The sequence below is a fragment of the Podarcis gaigeae genome, assembly GCF_964106915.1.
Source record: "Podarcis gaigeae genome assembly, chromosome: 5".
In the NCBI taxonomy this organism is placed as follows: domain Eukaryota; kingdom Metazoa; phylum Chordata; class Lepidosauria; order Squamata; family Lacertidae; genus Podarcis; species Podarcis gaigeae.
Genome location: NC_139681.1, coordinates 85,013,721 through 85,026,783, shown reverse-complemented (window position 1 = coordinate 85,026,783; position 13,063 = coordinate 85,013,721). Strand labels below are relative to the sequence as shown.

General features: G+C 43.8%; 1 protein-coding gene across 8 annotated transcripts in view; it reads right to left on the bottom strand.

Moving 5' to 3' along the window:
• Positions 1-13,063, bottom strand: part of LOC310844723 (uncharacterized protein) — a 226,560-nt gene that overhangs the window by 21,091 nt on the left and 192,406 nt on the right. For 5 of the 8 annotated variants that reach the window (XR_014564272.1, XM_083739122.1, XM_083739127.1 and 2 more), the window contains 6 exons: positions 10,379-10,507; positions 8,802-8,930; positions 8,473-8,601; positions 6,336-6,464; positions 5,476-5,604; positions 3,253-3,384 (listed from right to left, as the gene is read on the bottom strand). Coding sequence is in view for 7 of the 8 variants with exons in the window: in XM_083739122.1 (XP_083595248.1) it covers positions 3,253-3,384; positions 5,476-5,604; positions 6,336-6,464; positions 8,473-8,601; positions 8,802-8,930; positions 10,379-10,507 (777 nt within the window). In the remaining variant the exon portion in view is untranslated. The remainder of the gene's footprint in view (positions 1-3,252; positions 3,385-5,475; positions 5,605-6,335; positions 6,465-8,472; positions 8,602-8,801; positions 8,931-10,378; positions 10,508-13,063) is intronic. The other 3 variants (XM_083739126.1, XM_083739124.1, XM_083739125.1) reach the window with 3 other exon arrangements.

The window sequence follows — 13,063 nt, the reverse complement described above, 5'->3', positions numbered from 1 at the left end:
GAGAGTCCCATGGACTGCAAGAAGATCAAACCTCTCCATTCTGAAGGAAATCAGCCCTGAGTGCTCACTGGAAGGACAGATCCTGAAGCTGAGACTCCAGTACTTTGGCCACCTCATGAGAAGAGAAGACTCCCTGGAAAAGACCCTGATGTTGGGAAAGATGGAGGGCACAAGGAGAAGGGGACGACAGGACGAGATGGTTGGATAGTGTTCTCGAAGCTACCAGCATGAGTTTGACCAAACTACGGGAGGCAGTGAAAGACAGGAGTGCCTGGCGTGCTCTGGTCCATGGGGTCACAAAGAGTCAGACACGACTAAATGACTAAACAACAACAACAACAGCCCTCCAGATACTGCTGGACTACAACTTCCATCATCCAGGACTGATGGGAGTGGGAGTCCAACAATCCTTGCTGTAGCAGTAGTGTGAGGGAGCACACATTTACCACCACTCCTCCAGCCATGGTTTCCTATGTTTGCTGCAAATGGGTGCAGGTAAGCCTTCCACCCTTTTGTAAAAGAAAAGTCAATTTTCTGTTTACCGTGGAAAAACAAAAGCAGCCCTGGATGTATGCTCAGCCAGTTCACAGTTGCATGCCCATCAATTGCTGAGTGGGGCATCAAGGGTTGACTTGCATGTGTGAATGGCCAATGGCAGCTCAAACACCACAGGGAGAACGCTCAGATCATCCTATATCAGATCACTGCTTTACACTGGTGGTTGTTCACACATTCAGTAGCTGCAAAGGCACAAAGCAAGCAATGTGCATGCATGTGTGAACTCACCTAATGTCTTTAGCCCTGGGCTAAAATGCCCTGTCTTCCTGTAAGATCAGTGCAGAAAGAATGGGGCACACCAGAATAACTCCCAACTTATGTGCACAGCCTGCCAAAAAAAAAAAAAAAAAAAATCCAGGCTATGAACTAAAGGGAAGGTGTTTTATTCTTAGAAGAGGATGCGAACAGCAAGAAGAAAATGCTAATTTAAAGCTGCAAATAAAAAGATAATGAATCCTCCTTTTTAGCCAGATCAGTTCGTGTTTCTTATAATTCATCATCTTTGTTCCACTCCACAAATCATTTCACTGAAGTCACTCTTAGACACATGGCTTTGCTGATTTTAAACAAAAAGTTATTATGAAGAAAGTCTTGGCCAACTGGTGGTGTGTCCTTCAGGTTGCTCTGCATTCCTTGACTCAGGACAGCAATTTGTATTAATTTGATTGTTCCTATGAAGGTTGTGCAGTGTAAAGGCTGACTTTAACAGATTGCTTTTGATTTATTGTTGCTTGCAGCATGTCTTTTTCATAACCACCATCCACGCTCAGTTGAATGCTTTGAACTTTTGGGAAACTTTTTGGGGGTAATGTGTGCGAGTCAGAGGCAATGGGAGATATGTGAAACAGCTTTTTTTAGAGATGTGTGAAATACTTCTCCCTACAAACTTTTAATTTTACTAAAAATATTTTGACTTACCCCAAAATTCCCAGGGACATTCTATCTCAAGTGTATATAGTATCTAATTTTGCTTTGCCGTAGCAACTCTCATATTCACTATCAGAAATAAATATCAATTAATATCAATGTCACTTGATAAGGAAAATTATGCCAAGCATATTTTCTAAATCAAGAAGATGCACCCAGCTTGTTTTCTACGCTGCCAACTGTACTGAACACCCTTTTACAGAAGAGATAATCAATTACAGCCATTTAAAGTCTGTGATAAATATGCTGATTGATTCATCATACCAATCCACCAATTAATGCTTTTAGCACTAATAAAATTGTTAACAGATAATTGGGAAAGAGTCCTTTACCCAGCAGAATGCGCTTTGCAATAAATTCTTCTCACCTATAAATCAGTCCTTTTATTTAAATTTATATCCCTCCCTGTCCCATAGGCTTAATGTGGTTTAGACCATTTTAAAGTGAAAAACGACAGATAGAGTATAAATATGCACATAAATATATACTAAACCTGGGTTTGCCAACTTGCAGCTTCTATCTCTTAAATCTATAACCCTGTGTGATTTGTCAATTTAGACGCAGTACCAATTTGTAAACGTTATCAACCCTGGTTGCGCAGATTTTTTAAAAAGCATTTCCACAGCCGTTTTAAAGCAAAGTACAAAATACAGTTCTGCATGACACCAGACATGTAGACCAAGACAGCAGTTATGGACCAAATTTCCTTCTGCACTGTGCCTGGAAATACACACTTTGGAACAAACTATCTGAGTTTATTAATATCAGCTGTCAACGTGGAGAGGAGTAAACCCACACGCACAAACAAGAACCACTCACCGCATGGAATTAAGTGAAATCATTTTGCAATGGCTGTGCCACATCAAAACAAGCCTGAGATTTGGGTCTGGTAATCCCCATTTTACAGATGAAGAATTAAGGCTGGGCAACATGGTCCATGTAAGTTCATGACTGACCAACGATTAGTACCCAACACTCCGAGGTCCAAGTCCAGCCTTCCCAATATCATCATCATCATCGTCATCATCTATTGAATGCATATACCGCCCTACACCTAGAGGTCTCAGGGCGATTCACAGAACAAAATCAGAATATAAAACCACAAAATATATAATCAAAATAAAAACAACAACCCCACTGCCTTATGCTGGCTTGAGGTTGCAATTACGATGGCCCAAATGGTTCAAAATGGTGTTTAATTTCTAACACATCACCTACGTAAGCCCTAAATGGCCTTGGTCCAGTATACCTGAAGGAGCGTCTCCACCCCCATCGTTCTGCCCGGACACTGAGGTCCAGTGCCGAGGGCCTTCTGGCGGTTCCCTCACTGCGAGAAACCAAGTTACGGGAACCATGCAGAGGGCCTTCTCAGTAGTGGCACCCACCCTGTGGAATGCCCTCCCACCAGGTGTCAAAGAGGAAAACAACTACCCGACTTTTAGAAGACATCTGAAGGCAGCCCTGTTTAGGGAAGCTAATGTTTAATAGGTTATTGTATTTTAGTGTTCTGTTGGAGGCCGCTCAGAGTAGCTGGGGAAACCCAGCCAGATGGGCGGGGTATAAATAAATTGTTGTTGTTGTTAGTATGCCAGAAAAACTAGAACAGATATTTTAAAATATAAGTGAATATAAGTATAAAAACATATCTCTGCATTACCTAGGAAGAGCCCCACCATTGTTAAGAGAACGAAGGGCCAAGTCCCTATTCAAATCTGATCCTAACAATCAAGCAAAGACGAATGTTGATGAAGCGAGAGTGACACTTACGAAGGTCACAGCGGATTCCGTAGTAACCTGGCAGGCAGCCACACTTGCCGGTGACATGATGGCACTCTTCATTCTTTCCAGAGCACCGACATACTTGGTTACAGTTCTCCCCATATGTGCCTGGCAGACAAGCTGAGGGAAGAGGAAATGTAAACCGATGAATTACATTTGTCTTGGTAAACACAGTGCTCAAACAAAGAGCCGGGTAGAATTTATTCAATAAGACCGCTGCCTGCAGAAGAATGCTGCCCTCTGGGACTTCGGGTTTATTACGTTTGCTTGGGGATTACTTTGTGGTTTGATTTTGTTTTGCTCAGTCAATTTGTGCCCAACTGTCATGGGCCAGTTGCAATTTTCTTGTCACTTAGAGAAAGTCATAGGTTGATGTCAAGGAAAATCGACTAAAATAATAAAACTCAGGAGAGTCTCCCAAATATGCGTGGTGACTCTCTCGCCCACAGATGCCTTAAAGCTTCAAGTCAGCTTCAAATGCTTGTGCTGTTTCTTTCCTGGTTCTCTCTCTCTCTGCCCTGGCGGGGAGCTCATGCTAAAAGTCTGCGGTTCATGCTATGTGAGCTATTCTCCACCACAAATACAAGTGTATGTTTAAATTGTGTGTTTCCAGTGACATGTCATGGGAAAGCATCCAAGTTACTTAGGGGCTGGTTCACACATACAAGGACACTTGATCATGTCACATGACAACTCACATAGAACGATAGAATTGTAGAGTTGGAAGGGACCACGACGGTCATCTACTCCAACCCCTGCAATACAGGAATCTTTTTGCCCAATGTGGGGTTTGAACCTGCAGATTAAGACTCTCATGTCCTACCAGCTGAGTTATCCCAGGCGGTTAAACCAATTGATGTTAAACCAATCCATTAACATGAATTGGTTATAGTTAACATTGAAACTAATTGCATAGCATTTTTGAAGTGATGTGAATGTGCTATCTGTGATGGCCCATTCACACATGAGAGCCATCACTTCATGGATCAGTCGGCAAATGATGAATGGGCATGTATGAACCGGCCTCAAGTGGGGTGGGAGAAATCAATGCTCCATTTCTGCACCTGCTAGGGCATTGGAGGAAATCGTGTGTACCAAACACTATAGACCTTCAAAGCAAGAACTGCACATGCGAAGCACCCTTTGGGTTCAATGAGTCAAAATCTCAGTAAGGTCCAATTTGAACGTAACGGGAATCCATAGGTTCCTGCTCTGTGTCCTGGGTTTATGGCAGGCTTCCTCAAACTCGGCCCTCCAGATGTTTTTGGCCTACAACTCCCATGATCCCTAGCTAGCAGGACCAGTGGTCAGGGATGATGGGAATTGTAGTCTCAAAACATCTGGAGGGCCGAGTTTGAGGAAGTCTGGTTTATGGGCTACCCTCTTTCTCCTTTGCAGCTCTCTCCCAAGCCTTTTCAAATTAGCTGCTCTGAAATTCTTGTTGGTGTGCCTTCCTACTGTTTTATGAGCCGTAATAACTCACTTGGTAGAACATGAGACTCTTCATCTCAGGTTGTGGGTTCGAGTCTCACATTGCGCAAAAGATTCCTGCATTGCAGGGGGTTGGACTAGATGGCTCTCATGGTCCCTTCCAACTCTACAGTCATATCATTATGCTAGATACTCTATTTCTGTGCTCCACTTTCCATGCTGGTTCATTGTTTTCTTGTGCTGTATTTTGTATTTGCATATCTTATTGTCAGGTAGGGGTTGTTTTTTTATTGTAAGCTGCTTTATGCCAGAAGTTCCTCAAAATTTATAAATAAGGGATACATCTGAGGTATAGATTTTAAAATTAATTAAATGAACCACCTTGCTTTAAATTAATTAAATGAACCACATACTGTTCATTCTTCACTTCTTTCACTGTGGAACTCCCTGCCCATTGACACGAGGCGGGCGCCTTTACTGTGTTGTTTTCAGTGCCTGCTAAAACCTTGTTTGTCTAGGCAAGCCTACCCAGATACGTAAAACTGATACGTGTTTTTAACATTTCACTTTCTTGATGCATATTTATAACCTCTTCTCATGTCAGCTTGTTTTTAACTCTGACTTCTCTCCAGAGTTTTAATGTAAGTTTTATTTTATGTTAACTGCCTAGAGAGCTTTAAGCAGTATACAGATTCTGGTGATGAATGAATGAATGACCTTATTCCTTCATGGCAACACACACACACACACATACACCCACCCACACATTAGGGGACTTACTTCTTTCGCAGCCACTGCCCACAAAACCTGGAGGGCAGCCACACTCCCCGCTCACGTGGTTGCAAGGGACACCTGGAGGGCATTGGCAGCGCTCAGTGCAATTGCTGCCATAGTAGCCAGGCAGGCAAGCTGGAGAAAACAAAAGCAAAGCCATCTCTGCTAGAAGTCTGAATATACTTCTAAGTACTGTGACCCACCCTCTCCCTACGGCTCCAAATGGTCCTCTTGCTGTTCCCTAGAATTCTCCCCTCCACATGCCATTGTTTAACTCCTATTGTTGTCTGCAGTGTTATCCAGCAGCTTCTGCTCAGGATAAACAAGTCGAGTGAGCCATGCACAAGCCAAGAAACCACTGTGGGCAGAGAGAGAGAGAGAGAGAGAGAGAGAGAGAGAGAGAGAGAGAGACAATAGCCCAAATGAGCATGGTTTGACTAGGCTCCTCAGCCTTCATTTATTGGAAAACTATGGACAACTTCAGGGACGCGGGTGGCGCTGCGGGTTAAACCACAGAGCCTAGGACTTGCCGATCAGAAGGTTGGCAGTTCGAATCCCCGCAATGGGGTGAACTCCCATTGCTTGGTCCCTGCTCCTGCCCACCTAGCAGGTACCGCTCCGGAGGGAAGGTAAACGGTGTTTCCGTGCGCTGCTCTGGTTTGCCAGAAGCGGCTTAGTCATGCTGGCCACATGACCCAGAAGCTGTACATCGGGTCCCTCGGCCAATAAAGCGAGATGAGCGCTGCAACCCCAGAGTCGGTCACGACTGGACCTAATGGTCAGGGGTCCCTTTACCTTTATGGACAACTTCAGGTCAGTGGGATTTGAGATGTCACAGAGCAAAAGAGGGCTTAATGGGAACTTACGCTTGTCACACTGTTCTCCTCTCCAGCCCATTTCACAGTGACACACTCCAGTCTGGGGGTTGCAGGAGGAGCTGTGCTCACAGTCACACAGCCCTTCACACCTCTCCCCAAAGGAGCGATTTGGACAAGCTGAGGATAAATTGTGAAACACAAGCAAAATGAATATGTTCTCTCCCAGAGGGCAGGGGGGTTGAATAATTTTGAGTGCAACCACCACCACCTCAGGAAATAGACAATATTTATCAATAGGGACATCTCAAAATTATGAGTGCAACGCTGAAGGTCAGGATTTGTAATCTGAAAGGTGTGGCATAGAGTTAAACCCTGTAAAGCAAAATTCTAGAATGTTTTATCTATATTATGCGTGTCCAACCACACAGTTGAGGCCTACACATGCTGGACATCCTCTCTGGGTATTTTTCATAACTCAGGAGTTTCAAAAGTTTCTCATGTGAGTCCTATTCAGAGTAGACCCCCTGAAATTAATGGACCTGGCTTAATTTCAAGGGGTCTACTCTCAGTAGGGCTACATCCTTATGAATGTAGACACATCAGTTTGCTAATATACGAAACAAGCTGGACTTAGGAGAATTCCACAGTGTCATCTGTGACCATTTATATACAAATTTTGTGTAGTTTAAAAATAAAATAAAATCACACATAAAGGAGATGGAACAGACTTTTGGATGAACACATGTGAATAATAATAATAATAATAACAACAACAAATTATTATTATTATTATTATTATTATTATTATTATTATTATTATTATTAATAGCCAGCCCATCTGGTTGGGTTTGCCCAGCCACTCTGGGTGGATATCCAACAGAATACTAATATTAATAATAATATTAATAAAGTGATAAAACATCAAACATTAAAAACTTCCCTAAACAGGGCTGCCTTCAGATGTCTTCTAAAAGTCAGATAGTTGTTTATTTCCTTGACATCTGATAGGAGGGCGTTCCACAGGGCGGGCGCCACTACCGAGAAGACCCTCTGCATTGTTCCCTGTAACTTCACTTTTTGCAGTGAGGGAACCATCAGAAGGCCCTCAGAGCTGGACCTCAGTGTGAAAGTGAAATGTGAAAGTGGCACTGACCAGAAACTGAGTGATCTATCCACCCCTAGTTTCTGTAAAACATTTGGCCTATTTGTGAGCTATTCAAGATATAAGACAGAGGTAGAAACCAAAGTCTAGGGTCCCACTGTCTACCACCAAGCATAACAGACAACGGGGTCCTTGACTTCAGTTTTCACCTGAAGGGAAAGAGAGCGGGTGTGTATGTAAAGGAAGCCATTGAGATGATAGGTTTAGAAGGAGGAGAAAGAAGCCATACCTTGAAAGGGGGAAAAGGAAGACAGGAGTCCCCATACCTGAAAGGACGGCAAAGAATCAGAGAACGCAGATCGAGCTTTTGCATTTGATTCAGTCAGCAACATAATACACTAACAGAGCAATCCAAAACTGGCTTATGGTGGGCTGTAGGTCCATTGGGAGTATCTCCGCTGGCAAGAACCCACAGAAAGCCCCCAAAGGGGCACTCCAAGGCAGAGCGTGATCAAAACCGAGCTGGCCCAGGAACCACTGGATCCTGAGCCAGTTTCTCTGCTTTCGTGCAATGGCATCAGACCAAGACATCGTGCTCCTTACCTTCCACTCCAGCCACTGTTGTTGCCCACCACCAGAGGGCGCTCCAATAGATTCCACCCTAAGACGGAAATCCTGAAACCATTCATTTAGGCCAGGCATAGGCAAACTCGACCCTCTAGATGTTTTGGGACTACAACTCCCACCATCCCTAGCTAACAGGACCATTGGCCAGGGATGATGGGAGCTGTAGTCCCAAAACATCTGGAGGGTCGAGTTTGCCTATGCCTGATTTAGGCCTTTTTACCGAAGTCCCATTAAACACCAGTGCAAATGCTCCAGTGTAAAGGATATCATTACTGCAGCTTTAGAGCTCCTATCTTAAGGCTTGATGCAGGACCAAAAGTTATGTGGGAAAGGGCACATAACTGCAAGATGTAGTGAGTGCAGAAATGGCACATAATCACAAATGGATACAGCAACACAAATATTTTCGATTATCACAGGGGCCTTTTATAAAGTTAAAAGAACTGCGATCCTTACGAGTATCACAATGGTCCCCAATCCAGCCTGGACGACAAGTGCATTTCCCAGAACGATGATCACAAATTCCACCATTGCTACAGCTGCAGCTCTGCTGACACCTTTCTCCATACTTCCCTGCTTCACACTCTGCAGTGAAAGAGAATAGACTTTCACTAGTTTATGAATGAAACTGTCCAGCCTGAAAAGAACTCAGTCTTGGCAGCTGCTTAGATCGAGTTTAACCAATGTAGGTTTATTGCTAGTGTACCCAAGCCCTTTGGGGACGAGCCATTATATGAACTGAAATGAATATGGAAGCAAGATTGACAATATTTTCTCAAATTTACCCAGTTCACAGGCTATTCCGGTCCAACCTTTGGGGCATAGGCACTCTCCAGTCGCGGGATCACAAGTAGCCTGGTTTTGACAGATGCAATGCTGCAGGCAGTCCTTACCATACAGACCTGGAGGGCAGGCTGTGGAAAAGAATATATTTTTAGCTTAACATGAAAGGACCATCACTAAAATTGTACATAGAGTCATTTTAAAAAATGAGGATGAGGCATGTTCTGCATTCGACTGTTGCAAAGGACGCTTTTCGTACCTCATGGGTTCAAGAGTGCCATTAAGGGAGACCAGAGTAGGGAGCTGCCCTTTCTCACTATTATTCCTCAGGAATTTCTTGTTATGGAGGCATGAAAAGCAGCCGCAACAGCAAATGCTCTTAAAACTGTGTGGTTTGAGCATTTTGCAATTTAACTTTGAGTGTTGGTTTGAGAACAACAACAAACTCGCACTATTATCTATTTAAAACCTGCTCACACAGAGAAGCTATCTACATCTCCTTATTTCTGAATGGATGATGATCCAGGGTCCCAGGGTGGGTTACAACAATTTAAAATACATTTCGGATGGGAAGGTGAGAATGCAATCCTGGTATCCAGTGAAATGTGGGATATGGGAGGTGGGGAAATGTTCAGTGTAAAAAGTTGTAACATGACCATATCAAAAGATATTTGGGTTAAACTAATATAATTTAGTGTCGTTGGGCTGATGCTGCTGTCTTTTCTCCCGTTAACAGGGACAATGATGGCAAGGGGCATGCCTCTACCATTTTGTTCAGCCTCTTTTCCTGCTCTTTTGGATGTAGCAGACATTTTGCATTATGCCACACCCTATGACGACCAATTTGTGCTCGTAACACTTTCTCAAAATTCCAGATGTTCCCATTAGCCCAGAAAGGTTGGTGACTTCTGATCTAATGTAAAAGGGTCCCAGTCAGACTGCTCACTGACATCTGAATCTCCTACCTGCAGGCGGTATTTTTATGCATTAAAAAATGGCGTCCCTACCTGCTATTAAAAAATGGCGTCCCTACCTGCTACCTGCTAAGTAGTACAGGCTATTTTACTACCTTAAGTCTCTACCATCTCACTGGGGTCGTGGGTGGTGCTGTGGTCTAAACCATGGAGCCTCTTGGGCTTGCCGATTGGAAGATGGGTGGTTCGAATCTGTGCGATGGGGTGAGTTCCCACTGCTCTGCCCCAGTTCCTGCCAACCTGGCAGTTCAAAAGCACACCAGTGCAAGTAGATAAATAAGGTACCACTGCAGCGGGAAGGTAAACAGCATTTCTGTGCGCTCTGGCTTCTGTCACAATGTTCCGTTGCACCAGAAGCGGTTTAGTCATGCTGGCCACATGACCCGGAAGGCTGTCTGTGGACAAACGCCAGCTCCCTCGGCCTGAAAACGAGATGAACACCGGACCCCATAGTCGCCTGTGACTGGACTTAACCGTCAAGGGGTCCTTTGCCTTTTTTACCTTTCCATCTCATTCTACTGCATATGAAGACCAGACTTTCGTTTCATTGCCACCTTGATCTACTGTTTGGCCAAACTAGGCCCAAATTTAAATCCACAATGTACCTTCCTGACAGACCGGTCCTCTCCATCCAGCTCTGCATATGCATGCTCCAGTGATGTGGTCACAGAGTGCTGCGTTCTTACAATTGCAGCGCTGACGACAGCTTTGTCCGTAAGTGTTAATATGACAAGCTGGAGAGAGGGAAAGAGAGAAAACGAACCATAAAGCCCAATCACGAGACATCAAAGGACACATCAAATTCATTTGGAACTCAATTCAAGGAAAATAAAGAGTGGAAACTGATTTGGGATGGGCGATACTTTCAAGTCACGCACATGTGTTTGTATATTCATTGCGACTGACAAAAAGACCCGCAAATATGTATCATCATAACACAATTTGAATGGTGATTTCTTTTCTTTTCTTAGAAAGTAACAATTGGAATCATTTGCGTGATAGATCAGCTGTCTTCTTCCAACAGAATGTCTGGGTATAAAACAAACTGCCACAGCCAGTCTGACGGGCTGTTTGTTTGGAAACTCTTCTGCAAAGCCCAGCTTTTTCTTTATTGCTGCTGGCAGAATCGCTGTAATACCAAATGAGGCTGATATGGTATCAGATATCTGGTATCAGTTTTCTGATATGGTATATGCAAATACAGCACAACTCCTCTCAAAAAACAAACCATGCACACGTTTGCACCAAGTGTCCAAAGGAACATTTCGTGTGAAACTGCATAATTTGCATGCGTTATCCTGATTTCCCATTGCAGATTTTGCCATCTTTGTTTGAAAGGTGGGCATGGAGGTGCCACTAGCAGTTCAGTATTCTTTTGTCTCTTCTTTTTTATCACCACTGCTCAGAGCAGGAAGAAAATGTCTGATCTGGTAGAATGCGGAGAGCTGTTTTATCCAGAGTCAGACCTGTGGCCTAATGCATGGAAAGAGAGCTGGGTTTAGTGGACCTTTGGTCTGATACAACATTGCAATCCTACATTTTCTCCCTCATACATGACTCTGTGTGGCTCTACGTATGCCGATATATAGCACCTGGTGCTCATGTTTAAACTTAACATGTGTTGCCAGCTGCCACAAGGTAAAGGTAGCATCCATTACTGCAGTAAGCCTGATAGTACCATACACACATCTGCAACCATTTCAAAAATATGGATAATGGGAGCATGATACAAATTTGCATCACTACGTGATTGAGCAGATATAAAGCTGCCTTACACAATACACAATGTGTATTGAACTACTGTGGTAGGTAAAAAGGACCCCTGGATGGTTAAGTCTAGTCAAAGGCAACCATAGGGTTGCGGTGCTCATCTCGCTTTCAGGCTGAGGGAGCTGGTGTTTGTCCGCAGACAGCTTTCCGGGTCATGTGACCAGCAGGACTCAACCACTTCTGGCTCAACAGAACACCATGATGGAAACCAGAGCGCACGGAAATGCTGTTTACCTTCCTGCCACAGCAGGATCTATTTATCTATTTGCACTGGTGTGCTTTTGAACTGCTAAGTTGGTAGGAGCTGGGACAGAGCAACGGGAGCTCACTCCGTCGCAGCGATTCAAACTGCCAACCTTCCAATTGGCAAGCCCAAGAGGCTCAGAGGTTTAGACCACAGAGCCACCTGCATCCCCTCCCATGGTAGGACAATAAGCAATCACTGTATGTAAACAACTGATGACACCCATGTGAATGGGTCAGAAAATGGGGAGGATTCCTCCTGCTTTCATTGACCTTGTATTTTTCTCCTTGGATCAATAGCTTGGGGCTATTAGAGAAAAAAAGACAGACACAGCTATTGTCTGAGGTCACAAATCTATGACTGGGGTAGAGATCCTGAACGTTCCTGACTTCTATTTAAGGTTTTCCTTTCTATATTTTTCTGGCTTATGTCCCTGCTCTGCAGCATGGGATGTAGGATGCTGGCTTGAGCCATCTGTTCTTTCTCTTCCACATCCTCTGGGCATGGCTGGCAGGTGAACTTCCTGCTGGCCATGTCCCAACCCAGCAAGGCCTGCCATGACAGATGCAGAACTTCTGGTACTTTAGACAGCTGAACAAATGCCTTTGGGTGCCCTCTAGAGTACTAGACAAGAACAGCTGGTTCTGCCAAAGGGATGTGCAAGAAAACCTATCTTCATTGTGTTGCACTGAGCCATCACTGACTTGCTTTGATCCAAGGCTGCTGGCCAGAGTTCAGTTCTGGAACCTATTGAAATGCTGGTCCTCAACTGCAGAACATCATTGTCACTCTAACTAATGATGAATTCACTCTCAGGGTGCCAACAGCACAGTAACCAAGGGCACCTAGCTGGAAGAGGGAGGTATCAGCGCACTCAATGTAACTCATAAGTTTGCAGAAGTACAAAAAGTTGTTAAAAATCAGGACCCAAAATAGCGCAATAAAGATTGGGCATGCTTAGTAGGCACAAAACACTGCAACTGACATTTCACACATGCACATATACTCCAAGAAAAGTGTTTTAGTGCTAATTAAAAAAAGAAAACTGATTAAAACACGCACATGCACATACCCCTTTTCCAGTTAATGCCCATTTAGAAATAAATGATGTCATTGCAAAGGGCTTTTCCTCCATTGTTTCATTCAAAGCATCATTGTGTTGTATTCAAGTGGTACTTCGGTAATATTTTTAATTGAATGCAACACACTTGTATTTAAGCAGTATTTCATTTATTTGGTTTATGTAATAATTATGGTGTTTTAATGCAGATTAAAG